Source organism: Chrysemys picta, chromosome 2, assembly GCF_011386835.1.
Source record: "Chrysemys picta bellii isolate R12L10 chromosome 2, ASM1138683v2, whole genome shotgun sequence".
NCBI classification, from domain to species: domain Eukaryota; kingdom Metazoa; phylum Chordata; order Testudines; family Emydidae; genus Chrysemys; species Chrysemys picta.
Genome location: NC_088792.1, coordinates 81,429,270 through 81,446,431, shown reverse-complemented (window position 1 = coordinate 81,446,431; position 17,162 = coordinate 81,429,270). Strand labels below are relative to the sequence as shown.

General features: G+C 45.1%; 2 protein-coding genes across 8 annotated transcripts in view; both read right to left on the bottom strand.

Annotated features, from left to right (window-relative positions):
• Window positions 1–17,162, bottom strand: part of LOC101953593 (collagen alpha-6(VI) chain-like) — a 268,888-nt gene that overhangs the window by 96,807 nt on the left and 154,919 nt on the right. The gene's annotated exons all lie outside the window — the stretch shown is intronic.
• Window positions 1–17,162, bottom strand: part of LOC101953884 (collagen alpha-6(VI) chain) — a 298,199-nt gene that overhangs the window by 278,090 nt on the left and 2,947 nt on the right. Inside the window, exons 2-6 of the mRNA XM_065583600.1 lie at window positions 10,145–10,240; window positions 7,485–8,093; window positions 6,292–6,897; window positions 3,737–4,297; window positions 1,185–1,742 (exon numbers count right to left, since the gene is read on the bottom strand). Coding sequence (XP_065439672.1) covers window positions 1,185–1,742; window positions 3,737–4,297; window positions 6,292–6,897; window positions 7,485–8,093; window positions 10,145–10,211 — 2,401 coding nt within the window. The 5' untranslated portion in view covers window positions 10,212–10,240. The remainder of the gene's footprint in view (window positions 1–1,184; window positions 1,743–3,736; window positions 4,298–6,291; window positions 6,898–7,484; window positions 8,094–10,144; window positions 10,241–17,162) is intronic.

Genomic DNA, 17,162 nt, shown 5'->3' with positions numbered 1-17,162 from the left:
GGCTATTCCATTTTTCAGGTTCTTATGCAACAGCAAGTGCAATGTTTGGATAGCAGCCTCTGCAGGGAAGTGTTTGCACAGATGGTTATCATTCTATTTTATTCTATATAGGTTCTTATACTGCAATCATCACCTTAATATACCTGTGGGCCTTCCAACCATGTACTGAGCAGTGAGTTTTTTTCTCTCATCCTCTCCCCAGGGGCAAAAGTGTGTTTAGTGAGTTGTTTTGAATGGCACCTTCACTCCCCATATATTTATGTTAGAGAAGGCAAGGTCAAAGGAAAACACCTTGCACTTGGAGTGGAAGGTGGAGAGGTTTGTGACAGACCTTAGTTCCTGTGAGAGTTCATTTCACACAGTCCTGGACTGGGACCCCCCAAACATGAGTAGCATGTGGTCACTACCATTTTCATCTATCTGTACACAGTTTTATGCCTCTTTTGCACTTATTTAAATGCTTCTGTCAACACATTTTCTTAAAAGACTTGGCTACATTGGGTTTGAACCACATCTGGAACCCAAACTGAAACTTGTAAATACGGTTCCAACAAAACTAGTTTCTGGTGCTGTATTGCTGGCAACACGGATGGAGGCCAGACTCTCTCTCACTCTCTCTCTCTCGCTGTGTGTGTGTGTGTGTGTGTGTGTGTGTCTGTGCGCATGCACCTATCTATCTTCTAGGCCATTCAGGGTTCCTGTGTAAATGAGTACTACTAAAGTCTATCAGGTAAATACAACCTATAGAGCCCATTTCTGCCCTTATTTACATGGTGTACAATTTCTATGACTTCAACAGAAGTTGCACCCTTGTAAATGAGGGCAGAACGAGGCCATTAGTGTGAACAAGAATCAGTCCCCAAGGATGTTTTACACTGCCAGAACACCACAAAGGAGCCTTAGTAGAAGTGAGAATCAGATTCTTAGTCTTTTCTTACACCCATTTGAGAGAATATAGCATCTTTGAAAGCTAGTAGGACAGGCCTCCTGGTACCGTGAGCCAAATTCTACCTTCATTTTCTCGCACACTTCTCATCCCTGTAGGCATCTCCAAAAGAAGATGACATTGCAAGTAGAAAGCATGCCTGTTTATTTACTTTATTACAATACTCAACTATCTGGACAGAGCAAAATTCCTACACAGACACAGATTGACATGAGTTATTGAAAACGGCAGTGCTTACCCTCATGAAGTGTGCATATTCCAAAGATGATCTCATCTTCTATGTGCTTCAGAGTATCAAATTTCTCAATGTAAAAAACCAGCTCACACTTCCCACTAATCTCTTCCAGCTGAGTTTTATTTGCATTAAACACCCCAACAGAGTAGATAATAACATCTTGATCACGTAGGGTTTTTGCTGGAACTTTTACTTCATCCTGCGCTTCCCCATCTGTAATCAGGATAAGAATCTTTTTGACAGTCGGACGTGCACCTTTGGGAGGCTTGAAATAATCACCTACAAATGTCAAAGCGCCTCCTGTTAGTGTATTTTCCCCTATAAGAGACATATTATCAATAGCACTGAAAATGTCACTTTTTGAAGAGTATCGGTCAAGCTGGAACTCTTCGTGTTGTGTGCCACTGAACTGGACGACCCCAACCTGCACTCGGTCTGTGCTGATGTCAGATTTGTTCACCAGTTCTCTCATAAAGTTTTTCATTTTCAAAAAGTTCTCTTGTTCTATGCTTCCAGAACTGTCCACTAGAAAAATGATGTCAGCTGTCATTTCTTTGCAGGCTATAGAAGAAAACATTTATATTAGTATAACCCAGGCTGTACATTAAAAATAAGTAAATAGACTTAACTGGGGCAGGATGATCTGGGATAGAAGGTGGGTGCTAAGATTTCTGGCTGTGCTGGGTAAATGGGGGAATAGTGAGCTAGGTGGATGGGTGCTGTCTGGAGAATAGCTGGGATGAGGAGCCTGGGGCCAATACTGGGCCCTCTCTCACATTCTGTTACTGCCTCCTCCTCCAGTTGCTGCTATGCATTAGAATAGGGTTACCATATTTCCACAAGCAAAAAAGAGGACACCGGGGGGAGGAGCCCCACCCCTGCCCCGCCCCCATCCACTCCCTCGCACTTCCCACCCCCTGATTGCCCCCCTCAGAAACCCCAACCCCCCCCGCTCCTTGTCCCCTGACTGCCCCCTCCTGGGACCCCTAACACTAACTGCCCCTTAGGATCCCACCCCCTATCTAAGCTGCCCTGCTTCTTGTCCCCTGACTGCCCCCTCCTGAGAACCCCCCACCCTCACTGCCCCCCTACGACCCTACCTCTCCCCTGACTGCCCCAACCCTTATCCACACTCCCACCCCATATTCACACCCCCGCCCCCAGACAGACCCCCCCCGGGACTCCCATGCCTTATCCAACTGCTCCCCGCCCCCTGACAGGACCCCCAGAACTCCCAACCCATCCAACCCCCTCTGCTCCCTGCCTGCCTCGACCCCTCTCCACACCTCTGCCCCCTGACAACCCCTCAAGAACCCCAAACCCATCTAACCCCCCCTGCTCCCTGTCCCTGACTGTCCCAATCCCTCTCCACACCCCTGCCCCCCTGACAGCCCCCCCTCCCCACCCGAACTCCGGACCCATCCAACCCTCCTTCCTTGTCCCCTGACCAGGGCCGACTTTAAAGAGCCCAGGAATCGGGCTGCGCTCTGGCGGGAGCTCCGCCTGGGGTTGCGGGGCTTGGAGCCGAGCCGGCGCGCTCGGCTGGAACTGGGCTGGAGCCGCCGGAGCCAGGGCCGGCGCTGCTGGGGCCCGAGCCGGGCTGGGCCGGGGGTGCTCGGCCGGCACCGGGCTGGCGCACTCGGCCGGAACTGGGGCCGCCGCACTGGGGCCCGAGCTGGGCCGGAGCTGCTGGGGCCGCCGGGCGCCGCTCGGCCAAATCCGCGCCTCCCCGGAGCTCTCCTCCTTGCGCCCCCCCGCCCCAGCTTACCTGTGGCCTCCCACCTGCCCCTGCTTCTTTTCAGACTTCCCGCCAATCAATACAGGCACAAAAGATTCAGGGGTTTACAGCTGTGTATAAGCATATGACACTAGCATTCTAATAATGTACCTGTTAATCACAAACACCAACTTGACATAGCTCACTGCCAGAGAATTTAGCTTGCATTTGTTTTCCTCTTACTCTTTGTGTGTGTGTGTGTGTGTGTGGGGGGGGGGGGGGTTTGAAGGCTACTGAGCATCACAGTCTTACAAAGACAATGATCTTAAATTTCACCTTGCCTGACTGCAGCCTGACGGTAGGGTTAGTGCTCTGTGGGCATCTGAACAATTCACGATACAGATATTTACATTGGGACAATAGCAACACAACATGACAAGTTGGAAAGCACACTACTTGATGTAGGACTACCCTCTTCAGTTGAAAAGCCATCTTGTTCGTTACAGAGCTGAGAAAAATAAAAGAGGAAGGAAAAGCAGTGCTTTGATGCTCTGACTGAAACCAAATAAAAATACCCTTGCTTTTTTAAAGCAAATGTTGAACATACACAGAATAGATTTAAAAAAGAAAGAAAGAAAACTGCATTATTTATAATTGGCTTGCAGACAGCCATCTCAGTTCAAAATGTGCCCAAAGTATATTTATACATTTCAGTTATTCAGGCTGGAGTAATACGCTTATCATGTTTTAAACTTAAAATTATTTATTATACAAGAGGAGGCTCCGCATTCAATTAGCGCTCTGAGTTCAAAGGGCAAAAATCAAAATTTTCCCTTACCTTCTTTAGAACAGATCTTTTGAACAATTTCATTTTTTATGTTTTTCAAGGAGTCAAACTCTTGAACAAAGAAAGTCCTGCTCTTTGACCCTGCAATCTCATGGAGCTGTGCTTCATTTGCACCTTTTATACCAATGGCATAAATATTAACCTTCTCATTCCTCAGTCTCTCAGCAGGCTCCTTCACACTGTCATGTGACTCCCCATCTGTTAGAACAATGAGGTAACAAGCCACCCTGCCAGCTCTCTGCTCCCTTGCCCTTTTAAATAGTGGCTGCATGAAAGTCAAAGCTTCTCCAATATGGGTATCCCCATATATTTGCCTAATGTTGTCGATGGCCCTTTCTAAATCATTTGTGTTGCTGTATTCATCAAGTTCAAACTCCAGTCTTTTGTGATGTGAGAACTGCACAGCTCCAAAGCGAACTTTATTTGGTCCTATGTTAAACATCTTAATCACTTCCTTCAAAAATTTTTTGATGTCTCCGAAGGGAGCAGGAGAAATGCTTGTTGAGCCATCAATGAGGACATAAATATCAGCTGCCTCTGTGTCCACACATCCTACATGGAAAAATAAATTGTATACAGCATTAGTGTGAGAAGAAAATGTAAAGCGAGAAACACTGAGAGAAGCACCAAAGCATATAGACTTGTAATTAGGGCCCAGAGTCAACCAGTATTTATACAATGACACAAACCCAGGTGGAGTTCCACAGCGGCCGAAAATCTGCCAGAGAGTGAGGTTATCATGATGCAAATTGGCTGTAACCTTAATGTAAAGTAACAATGTCTGAGAAATGCTGGTTATTTATCTTATGATAACTGGAGTTCAGGTTATGATCCCTATCTGTATGCCACCTGAGATGTGCATGCACTTCATGTGCCTAAGACCAGAAGATTTTTCAACAGCAGTGTTTCTTGGTCTGTATCTGTGCCCATCACTTCCTTGTGCTCCAATTCAAGGCATAAGGGACCACATGGATTGACTACCTCTCCAGTTCCTTTTCTACCATGAATAACCCAAGGAAGGGATCAGAAGGAGAGTGGAAGGAGGGTGGGAAGTGGAATACAGATTGGGACCACACATCTTGAAGAACACCAGTTACTGTAAGGTAAGTAACCAGGATTTCTTCAAATGACGGTCCCTAGGTGTGTTCCATGCAAGGTGGCTTACAAGCAGTACTCAATGAGAAGGGCGCAAGGAACGCTGATGTGTTTGGCAGTGTGATCCTGCAATCTGAAAGGATACATCTGCTGAAGAAACTCATTCTAGGGCATAATGCCTAGTAAAAATGTGCATACAGCTCCATGTTGCCACTCTACAGATCTCCAGAAGGGGAACTCCATGAAGCAAAGCCACTGATGTAACCTGTACACCTTGTGTGGGAGGGTTCACCGTCAGCTCACAGCTTGATGCAACTTCAAATCCATTTAGAAAATCTCAAATGTGTGAAAGGGGAAGCAAAGGAGACAACTAGATTAGGAGTTTCCCTGAAGGGTTCTGTCATCTGCAGGTAGAATGCTCAGGCTCAATAAACATCCAGAGAATGGTGCTCCCTGTCTTTTCTGGTGGCATAATATGTTGGGTGGAAGATAGCTAGGTATATGACCTGATTTAAATGGTATTCAGAGGGAACATTTGGAATGAATACGGGGTGTAACCTCAAAGAAACCTTATCCTTATTGAAGACTGTGTAGGAGGGTCCACCCTAAGGGCCCCAAGCTCACCTACTCTTCTGGCCAACAACTGCAGAGACCGACTGCTTCTGTGCAAAGAAGGGTGGACCTCCCTATTCCTGTTTTTTGATATAGTGTACTGTAGTCATGTTAGATGTGACTTGACAATGCAGGGTATGGATGAGTGGCAGGAATCTTTTTCAGGCCTCATGCACTGCCCACATTGTCAGGGGTTGATGTTTAGCTTGGATTCTTCCTGGGTACAAGAGCCTGGAGACGCATGTTTATCCAAGTGAGCTCTCTAACCCCATTCAGAGGCATCTGTAGTTTTCTTCATGGGTGGGGAGGGGATGAAGGGAACCCCCCAGGTACACAGCCTCTATTTTTCAACCAGTATAATGACAAAACTCTGTGGGGTTGGAGTTGTAAAAACTTGCTTGTCCAAGCTGTGTTTGCTTGGACTAAGAAAGAAAGAGAAAAAAAAAAAAGCCTGCCTTGCTAACCCAATGAAAATAATTTAGGCACCAATCCTATACTGGGCTTTGTTATCATGGACCCTCCCTTACACCTATGCAGAGTCCCAATGACACCAAGAGGACTCCATAAAGACATAAATTGCTCCACTAGGAGACCGTGATGCAGGATCTTTGCACTAATTCAATAAAATAACATGAACCAGTCAATATGTTAAAAAGATGGGTCCGAGCTACAGTTTGGATCCAGATTCAGCTTCGGAACTGCACTTCCTCAAAGGCTAAAGTTTGGAACTAGATCAAAAGTTCAGGGGGCTTGGATCCAGGTTTTGGTTCAGGACCATCTCTACTTAAAAATCTTCCACCTAGAGAAAAGATAGAAATATAATTACTGGGAAGGTTTACCTGCTTTAAGTAGTTCTCTTCTTATAGACTGGACATACAGCTTGTCCTGAATTTGATTTAAGAGTTTCTTTTGTAAAGTTTTGGCTTCTTTTGGCAGGTCAGAAAATGCCGTCAGCTTAGTAACATATTGCTGTGGAGGATATGATGCTATCTGGGTTAACTGGGTGTAATCAGCATTTTCAATGCCTATGGTGAATACAGTCACACCAGCTCTCCGAAGATCCTGAGCTGCCTCACTTATGTTGTCTTCAGAGGGTCGGTGGGTGATCAGAATGGCTATTTGCTCTATCCCTTGGGCCTTTCTGCTTCCAGAGAAGACTCTTTGCCTTGTAGCCTTAATGGCAGCACCGGTGTTGGCCTTCCCTTCCCTCGGAGAAAAGTCCTGTATTTTCTGCAGAATAGTAGTTTTGTGTGTTTCTTCGCTCAATAACGATAACACGTGTGACTCACTGCTATATGTCACTAGGCCAATCTTTGTACGATTCTTTTTCACATCAAGAAAGGAGACTGTATTTTGCAGGAAATTTTTAATATCTTCAGCTTTTGGTTTTGAAACACCCTCATCTACTATAAACACAACATCAGCAACAGAATCACTCTTACAAACTGCAGGGGAAGAGAGGGGAAAAGAATACAATATTAATTATCTATTTCTTGGCCAATCCATGGAAAACTCTTCTAAAATAGTTTCCCTCATTCAGATTTATCTAGAAACACAGAAATTGCCATACTGAATCAAATTAGCAGCCCACCTAACTCCAGCATCCTGTCTCCAGCAGTGGTCAATACCAGCCACGTCAGAGGAAGCCCAAAGGAAAATGCCCATTAATTAGTTGTTCAGGGCATAAACCAACAACAAGAGCTATTTTCTCTTGAAAATTACCAAATCTGCAAGAATAGTTACAGCTTCACTCCACCCACTCTCCATTCACTTTTGTGGAGTCCAGAGTTAGTCATGCATAAAGCCATGAACAGATAGGCACTGGTTTTCAAAATGTCAGGATTACATGCCTCTCTGTATACACAGCTACCTGGTCATGGACATGTCTGTTCTCTTCATTGTTTTAAAATATACATGTCATTTAATATTTTGAAAATTTAGCCAAAATGTTCAAGGTGTCTTTCTTTCCAACACTGAATTACTTCTTCCAACCAATATGATCACAATTTTTTCATAGCCTTGAATTCCTTACCGTCTCTCTCAGGAGCTCTTGCAATTATATCTGTTGGTATTATGACATTAATATCTGTTTGAATAACATCCTCAATGATCTTGGTCAGGTTTTGAGAAGACATACTGAGATCCCTCACTGTGCGAAACTTATAAGAAAATTGAGGTGTAGCCATTGACTGCAATTCTTGAGGAGAAACATCCTGAATCCCCACGGCTATGATTTTTACCCCATCACTTTTCAAGATCTTGGCAGGTTCTACTACAGCATCCTCTGATGCCCCTGAAGTCAAGACTACCAGAATTCGTTCTTTGTCTCTTCCACTAGCTGGTCCTTTGAAATAGGTCCTGTGAACTTCTCGAAGGGCATTGCCAGTTTTTACTGAACCACCCTTGAATACAACATTTTTTTTTACATAATTCAGCATTGGGTTCTTTGCTTTATAGGTGTCCAGCAGAAATTCAACGTGCAAATCATCACTGTACTGGGCAAGCGCGATACGGTATTGGTTAGGAGTTGCTGTTAGATGACTGATCATTTTGCTAATAAAAGACTTCATAGAGGGGAACGCCTTGTTTCCCAGGCTATTAGAGCTGTCAACCAAAAGGACAATATCTGCAGATGTAGGGGCTGCAAAAATCAGAAAGTTAAATGTTATTACATATTTCTTACCCTTTATCTCTACAATACTCTGATGATACAAGCAATGCTTCACAGAAGAATTTATCCAGAGATATCCAGAAATAAAATGTCCAAAAGCTGAAAAATATCCTTCTAAGCCCAAGAATTCTCTCTTATATTTTAAGCTTATTTTATTATCATGAAAGATTACAAAGATAGGAAGTTACACGTGCTCAGCATCTGTTTGGTCCCTAGGACTTCCCAGGAGATGTAGCTATTCAGTGCTTCTCAGGATTGGATGCCTGCTTCCTTTTTGAGGTTTAAATTATTATTTTTTTAAATTTCTACTGAATAGAACACACATTATCTAGCAACAGAGGGTCCTGTGGCACCTTTAAGACTAACAGAAGTATTGGGAAAAAGTGAGGTTCTTACCCACGAAAGCTTATGCTCCCAATACTTCTGTTAGCCTTAAAGGTGCCACAGGACCCTCTGTTGCTTTTTACAGATTCAGACTAACATGGCTACCCCTCTGATACTTGACACATTATCTAGAGTTTCCAGTTAGAGAAATATCTCCAAGTGCTAACTTCTTTCACATGTTTGTGACTATGGGGTGGTGACTACAGGCACAATGCACAATGCACTCTGGATTATTTTTGCTAACATTCAGTTCAGTACATGGCACAGTGTAGTTCACCCTTAGTGTGGAGGATCCATGCAAAGTCCCCTGAACCACTTAGGCTCAGGAATTACAAGGAATTGTGCACTGCAAAAAGAATCTCCATACTAACTCTACTGCAGAGGGCTGGGATGGAGGTGGAGTCCGAAATCCACATTTAGGCAGATCCTTATCCTTTGGCCCCAACTCCCAGCGCTACTAGCTAAGAAGAGCTGAGACAACTACTTATGACTACCTCTTATGGAGGAGTCAAGGTATTGGGGTGAGAGAAGAGGAGCTGCAGTTTTACATGCTTACTCCAGTTTGGATGGGGGGAAATGTCACCTTCTCCTCTTATCCCTTTACTCTTCACTGGCACGGTCATATTTTACCTTAACACAGTAGATCTCAAGGGTATGTCAGTGATCCAGACAGCCTTAAGTGACTAACAGAAGGGTTAAAATAAAGCACCCTTCCTCCTACTTTAATTTACACCTACACCACAGTAGAGGACATTTGTCACGTTCCTGAGAATGAATATTCTCTCCCATATGGAATCCTATGGCAACTGTGGACTAAGTGTGCAACCCTCTTCAGAGTCTCATTGTGTTGTATGCCACAAAGTGGCAAAAGTTGCTTTTTCTTTCTGCCTTGATTCCTCTGTGCTTAGTTACCTGCCTGTCACAAGTGCTGGTTGCCTCCAGCAAGTTGCTAATCATCCTTAACCTCCACTGAAGTCAATAGGAGTTGAAAGCCCTCAGTTTTTCTCAGAAGAACTTGCAACTTTGGGCCTCACTTTCCTCCTGAGCAACTTTCCTATTGACAACTTCTCTAAATTGTGCAACACGCCTACCCTATCAGTCACATTGATCTGGCCCCTTCCACGGCCAAATTCTGCCCTAACTTACACCACATACAATGCCACAATTTAGCTCTCACTGTGCCTGGGATTTATACCAAGGACCCAGTTCTGCAGAATTTACATGTAGAATCCCAGTGACCCCAACAGAACTCATGTGAGTAGGGAGCAGGACTGGATCCTCCTTTTGCACATACTGAGTAATTAAATCCCAGGTACCCACTTGAAAATAACTAAATTCCATGAGTGGCCTTCATTTATACACTATCTGCATTTTTACCTCTGAATTTGGCCCTAATCTATATAAATCTGTCACAGTTTACGATAGCACTGATCAACCTAATATGTAAATCTAATGTCCATCTCCATTATTCAAACACAGTTTCAGTCTATTATACAAAGTCTCATAAGGTATAGAGATCCTGACTCAAGAGTCTCAGGCATCACCTCAAATTTTTTGGGGGGAAATTGGGGACTAAATATTGTATTTAAAAAAAATCAAATCACATAATACAACAGAGTACAAAGGATATGAAATACCAGGCATCTGAGTTACTGAAGTTTGACTCCCAATAAGGAAGAGGAACAAAGTCAGCAGCATCTTCATATTATGAATGAACGTTCCAAGCTTTAATTCTGGAAAAATAAAATAAAAATTCCATATATCAAGTATCACAAGGACCCTGGAACATGACTGCATAATGCACTAGTATAAGGAAACTTATAGGGGTAGGAAATATGTAGTCCAATCCCAATATGCTGTTATAAGAACCTAAAGCGCTATAGATAAAGAAACAGGAAAACGGTGAAGTATACATGGTCTTCTTTATCCATGTGTCACATGGCATGTACTCACCGCCACGGCGCCTCCTGCTGGTTACCTCGGGAATTAGCTCATCCCAGCATCAAAGCATCTCCTGCTGTCGCTTTTTGTTTTATCATTATCAATCTCTACCACTGTAATTCAGGCGCTGCGTCCTTCTCAGCCCGTAGTGCCCCTTCTCCTGGCTACTGCCCCTCAGCAGTGCCCACACACTCAGGGTCCTCCACTCCCCAGGGAACCCCAATCCTCTAAGCCCATCTCACCTCAATGACCCACTGCCAGTCTTCATCTAGCCCCTTCCCTCAGGGGCAAACTGCAGTCTGAAGTGGCCACTCATCATCGGACAGGGGGCCTTCTGCCTCTACCTTCCTTGGCTGCCTCCTCAAAGCCCTAATACCTCCTCTGGCCCTGACAGCATGGCCTCTGCCTGGGGGTTTGCCAGGCTGGAGCTCCCCCAGCCCTTCCCCAGCACTGCACTGTCCAAGGTACCCTTTTTGCTATCCGGCCACCAGGTCCATCTCTGTCCAAGTCTGGAAAGAGATTGACTGGCCTCTGGCCCTGCAGCCCTTTTATAGGGCCCAGACTAGCCCTTATAAGCTACCTCTCAGCCTTTTCCTGATTGGCTCCCAGCCCCAGCCCTCTCAAAGGGCTGGCTTTTAACCCTTTCTGAACCAGAGCGGGGTGACCGCCCCACTACACCATAAAATCATACATTAATTATTGTAATCTCATCCGTGTGGCACTGATGCCTACAACCTTCCTGCTTCATAGCTATTTAAAATGTTTCCAAGGTGATTTTGATGACATCATTTCCCCTTTGTACCCCTCCACTGGCTTCCCCTTCTCCACTGAATCAGCGGCCCCTTACCTTTCAAATCTAGTTTTTTATTATGGCCCTGACCCTCACCTTCGCTCTGTCAATGACACCCTTGAGCATCCATTTATCTGCTTGTCACAGAAGCACCTTTCTGCTTTTTCCCATGCCACCACATGTGCTGGGGAAGAACCTTCTGACAACATTCACAAGCCGTCACCTTATTCTCACTGAGATTCCTCCTTGAAACCTACTTTTAAAAGATACAAACCTACAAACCATTGCCATCTGGGACTGATTAGGCTGGCAGCCAGCTGTTACTGAGACCACGCTGAGTTATGCAAATGTGCCTGGCTTAGGGTTGCCAGGCATCTGGTTTTCTACTGGAACACCTGGTTGAAAGGGGACCCTGGCAGCTCTGGTCGGCGTAATAGTCCGGACGGCGGTGCAGCAGGACTAAGGCAGGCTCCCTGACTGCCCTGGCTCCGTGCAGCTCCTGGAAGTGGCTGGCATGTCCCTGCGGCCGCTTAGCGCAGGGGTGATCAGGGAAGCTCCGCGTGCTGCCCCCACCTCGCGCGCTGACTCTGCAGCTCCCATTGGCCTTGGCTCTATTGTTAGTTTCTCCTTCTCTCACTGTCCCTCCCATTTGTCAGTTTATTCGCCTGTCCCATACTTTCTAACTGCTAGATTGCAACCTCTCTGGGGTAGGGACAGTGCCTAGTACAATGGGGCCCTAACCCTTGATGAGGGTCATTAGGAAATACTGCTGTGTTCTTCAATCGGTGGCCTGCCTGGGGCCTAGATCTGGCCTATGAGGGCCTTCCCGCTGACCCACTGGGCATCAGCTGTTCCATCCTGCTCCCTGCTGGGAGCTCTACTGTAAGGACGCTCCAACTACCTGGCTCCAGCTCTGCCCTGGGCAGCGGGCTCCCAGCAGCTCCAGCCGCTGCCCAGTCCAGCTGCAGCATCCCCATGCTGACCTGCCTCCCAGTGCCCTGCCCGGGCCCAGCACCTGCTGGTTTGGAGGACACTCTGCAGCCTGGGAGGGAAAGGGGCCGCCTGGCAGGGCAATGCAAGGGCCAGAGCTGCTGGAAGCCTGGGGCGCGCTTGAGCCAGTGTGTGGAGCTGCCTTTGCAGAGCCACCAGTGGGGAGCAGGAAGGAACAGCTGGTGCCCAGTGGGCCAAACAAAAGACCCTCATTCATGGCTTTGGTCCCTTTCCCTCCCCTGCTCCAGAGCATCCTCTGAGCCAGCAAGTGCCAGGCCCTGGAGAACCTGTTGGCCTGCCAAGATTTGGACATTGCCTTATAATGTAATTGAATACCACTGCAATACTAAAGATCACTACAAATAATAATGACTATTATTGCACATCAGGCTCTCTGCAATGATGAAAGGCAGCTTAAAATGCTACAACTGTCCCTTCTAACTACATATTTCTCTGCATTTCAGGTTTAATATAAAGAAACTCCTAAGAGTTCATGTTTTACAAGTGTTTTTATGTGCCCCTTGTGTATAGCTATTAAAACATAATATTTAAACAAATAAAAAACAGCTAAACGAGAATAAGGATTTAGAGTGGTAACTGTACAATGAAATGGCTCTCTGCATGCCATTGTGACATAAGACTAGAAGTACTTTGCTGAGGGATGTTAGACCCGAGAGCCCTGAGAGCCTCTTATGCTTTTTACAGATGCTCAATAAACCCTTCTGTTTTACGCTGACTGAGTCTCACTGCAGTTTAGAGATCGGGGTTGCATTATTCCCTGTGGATGTGGAGGCCCCGGGGATCCAGAGCGAGTGGACTCCCTGAGCGTGCCCATGACGAGAGACAGGTGTACCGAAGGCTCAGAGAGGTGCGGTCCCAGGAGGCGGTGGAGCCTACAGCTTAACCCCCGAGAGAGAGTGGGATCCTGAAAACGACTGTCACACTGAAGGGGGTTCCTCCCAGGGACCGTTCGGAGCCGAGAGAGGGTATGAGTCCTGTGTGTCCGTAACAAGTTGTTGCTGAGCGACTTGTCTATGGAAGTACTAACTTCTGTGTCATGATATTTACTTGTAGGAATGTTATTTGGCCACTAGATGTCTCTGTGCTATACTGAAAGTTCCAGCAAGGGTGCGGTCTCTGGTCTCACAACAGATGGAAGCCAACTTGTTTTGTTTGTAGCTTATTCCTGTATTAATCAATGTCTGCTTTGTGAGGGCTGTGGCTACACTTACTATGACAATCTGCACATATGTCCAAATCCTGGACCCACTGCACAGTTGGGAGTAAATGGACTACCCTCTAAGCGAAATCCTCTGCCCAGATCATAGATTGGTTATGAACCACTTTGCAGCAACTACCGCAGACTAAAGGCTACATCACCTGTACACCAGTTGCAGCCACTCTCACAGGGAATATTACCCAGTGAATCTGCTTTGTTTTGGAACCACCATCCCTAGCAGAAAAGCTCTCTGCCTTGTGTTGCAGGGAGTTCCTGGGGTGCTGGGAAATGCAATTGGTGCAGATTCCTTGCCTGGACAATCTGCATCCCCCACCTCCTTTCCACAAGCACTGGAATCGAATGTCAGTCTGTACCCTTCAAATTCCTCCACTCCACTGGAGGATAGTGGAGGGAATGGGACAGGCCACATAAGGCTGGCCCTACTGTCAGTGATGTGTGACCTGCATCTTTAAAATCAGAACTGAGTCCATAGACTAAACTGATCTGTAAAGGGAAGTTGCATTATGGGTGTATGCACACCCAAAAAACTCCACTCTGATCTATACCTGCAACTGTCTCACACTTAACAGCCCTAACCCAAATCCTCGTCCTTCCTGCCCATTGGAGAATGGGACCCAACAGGCAGCCTCAAGATGAGGAGCAGGGTAGTACAAGCAGAAGGAGCCCTGACAAATGGCCAACAGGCTGAGGCAATGACAGAATGAACAGTTGCTCCTGTGGCCACACCTCTAAGCAAAACATCTGTTATGACCGTCAAAGAATATGCTGTGTTCACGGAGCCTCTCTGACAGTTGGAGAGTTGGTTCAGCAAGCTCTGCATGCCCCCATCCCTGGTACATAAATCCCCAGCATAGGGAGTGTACCAGGGCATTTTGGGGTTGGGTGGACGTGTGGCAGAGACAGTCTTATTGACAGCTATTTCCTAGCTGCCAGAAGACCCATACAGACCATGGTCAGCTGGGTACAAGTTAAGCCAATGCTAAGGGCTTCCCTAAGCTGTATTTGGGGGGTCTAACGGGCTCTTTGAAGCCCCAGGGAAGAGGAATCACATTGCCTCCCTTCTTAGTCCCATTGCAGGGCTCTGCATCAGTATTGTAGAGATGAATTCAGGCTTAGAATCTTTGGAATCTGTTTGACAAAGCCAATTTCTATGAAGGTCAATCAAAACAACACTATCCAGCATAGTTTAGAGTCCACACTTTGTTTTCTGACTTTATTATTTTTCTTTAAATAATCAGAACAGTCGCAAGTAACACCTGAAAAAATGTAGTCCAATTACACACTGTCAGTGGCTTGAAAACTATGTTTGGCTGTAGAAAAATATAGCAAATGGAATACTAATCTTTTGGAAAGCAGACAGAATCGATTGCTTGACAGACAATATAAATTTTCACAGCACATGCAAATACCGACCGATTGCATTTATAAGAAGAAAAGGCTTTAGGATAGGAGGCAAGCTAGATATAACTTTTTTCAATCTTGCGATTTGTGAGACATTTTACAAATCCAGCGTCAGTTTCATTGTATTAAATTTAGGGCTGTCGATTAATCGCAGTTAACTCACAAAGTAATCGTGATTAAAAAGATTAATTGCAGTTTTAATTGCACTGTTAAGCAATAGAATACCAATTGAAATTTATTACATATTTTGGATATTTTTCTAAATTGTCATATATATTGTATTCTGTGTTGTAATTGAAATCAAAGTGTATATTATTTTTATTATAAATATTTGCACTGTAAAAATGATAAACAAAAGAAACAGTATTTTTCAATTCATCGCATACCAATACTGTAGTGCAATCTCTTTGTCCTGAAAGTGCAACTTACAAATGTAGATTTTTTTTGTAACGTAACTGCACTCAAAAAGAAAACAATATAAAACTTCAGAGCCTACAAATTCACTCAGTCCTACTTCTTGTTCAACCAGTCGCAAAGACAAACAAGTTCATTTACATTTACAGGAGATAATGCTGCCCTTTTCTTATTTACATAGTCATCAGAAAGTGCGAACAGGTATTTGCATGGCACTTTTCTAGACGGCACTGCAGGGTGTTTACGTGCCAGATATGCCAAACATTCATATAGCCCTTCATGCTTTGGCCACCATTCCAGAGGACATGCTTCCATACTGATGACGCTCGTTTAAAAAAAAAATGTGTTAATTAAAATTTGTGACTGAACTCCTTGGGGTATAATTTTATGTCCCCTGCTCTGTTTTGCCTCCATTCTGCCATATGTTTCATGTTATAGCAGTCTCGGATGATGACCCAGGATGTTGTTCGTTTAAGAACGCTTTCGCTGCAGATTTGACAAAACACAAAGAAAGTATCAATGTGAGTTTTCTAAAGATAGCTACAGCACTCGACTCAAGGTTAAAGAAGCTGAAGTGCCTTCCAAAATCTGATCGGGATGGGGTGTGGGGATTGCTTTCAGAAGTCTTAAAGAGCAACACTCCGATGCAGAAACTACAGAACCCGAACCACCAAAAAAGAAAATCAACCTTCTGCTGGTGGCATCTGACTCAGATAATGAAAATGAACATGCATTAGCCCACAGTACTTTGGATCATTATCGAGCAGAACCCATCATCAGCATGGATGCATGTCCCCCGGAATGTTGGTTGAAACATAAAGGGACATATGAATCTTTAGCGCATCTGGCATGTAAATATCTTGTGATATTACAACAATACCATGAGAACACCCGTTTGAAATTTCTGGTGACACTGTAAAGAAGAATCAGGAGAGCATTATCTCCTGCAAATGTAAACAAACTTCAGAGGGGTAGCCGTGTTAGTCTGAATCTGTAAAAAGCAACAGAGGGTCCTGTGGCACCTTAGAGACTAACAGAAGTATTGGGAGCATAAGCTTTCGTGGGTAAGAGCCTCACTTCTTCAGATGCAAGTAATGGAAATCTCCAGAGGCAGGCCCAGAAGAGAAACCAACAGAACTCCACTGGCCATCACTTACAGTCCTCAGCTTAAACCTCTCCAACGCATCATCAGTGATCTACAACCTATCCTGGACAATGATCCCTCACTTTCACAGACCTTGGGAGGCAGGCCAGTCCTCGCCCACAGACAACCTGCCAACCTTAAGCATATTCTCACCAGCAACCACGCACCGCACCATAACAACTCTAACTCAGGAACCAACCCATGCAACAAATCTCGATGCCAACTCTGCCCACATATCTACACCAGCAACACCATCAAAGGACCTAACCAGATCAACTACAACATCACCGGCTCATTCACCTGCACGTCCACCAATGTTATATATGCCATCATATGCCAGCAATGCCCCTCTGCTATGTACACTGGCCAAACTGGACAGTCACTACGCAAGAGGATAAATGGACACAAGTCAGATATCAGGAATGGCAATATACAAAAACCTGTAGGAGAACACTTCAACCTCTCTGGCCACACAATAGCAGATGTAAAGTTTTTTTACAACAAAAAAACTTCAGGACCAGACTCCAAAGAGAAACTGCTGAGCTCCAGTTCATTTGCAAATTTGACACCATCAGATCAGGATTAAACAAAGACTGTGAATGGCTGTCCAACTACAGAAGCAGTTTCTCCTCCCTTGGTGTTCACACCTCAACTGCTAGCAGAGCACCTCACCCTCCCTGATTGAACTAACCTCGTTATCTCCATACTGATTTATACCTGCCTCTGGAGATTTCC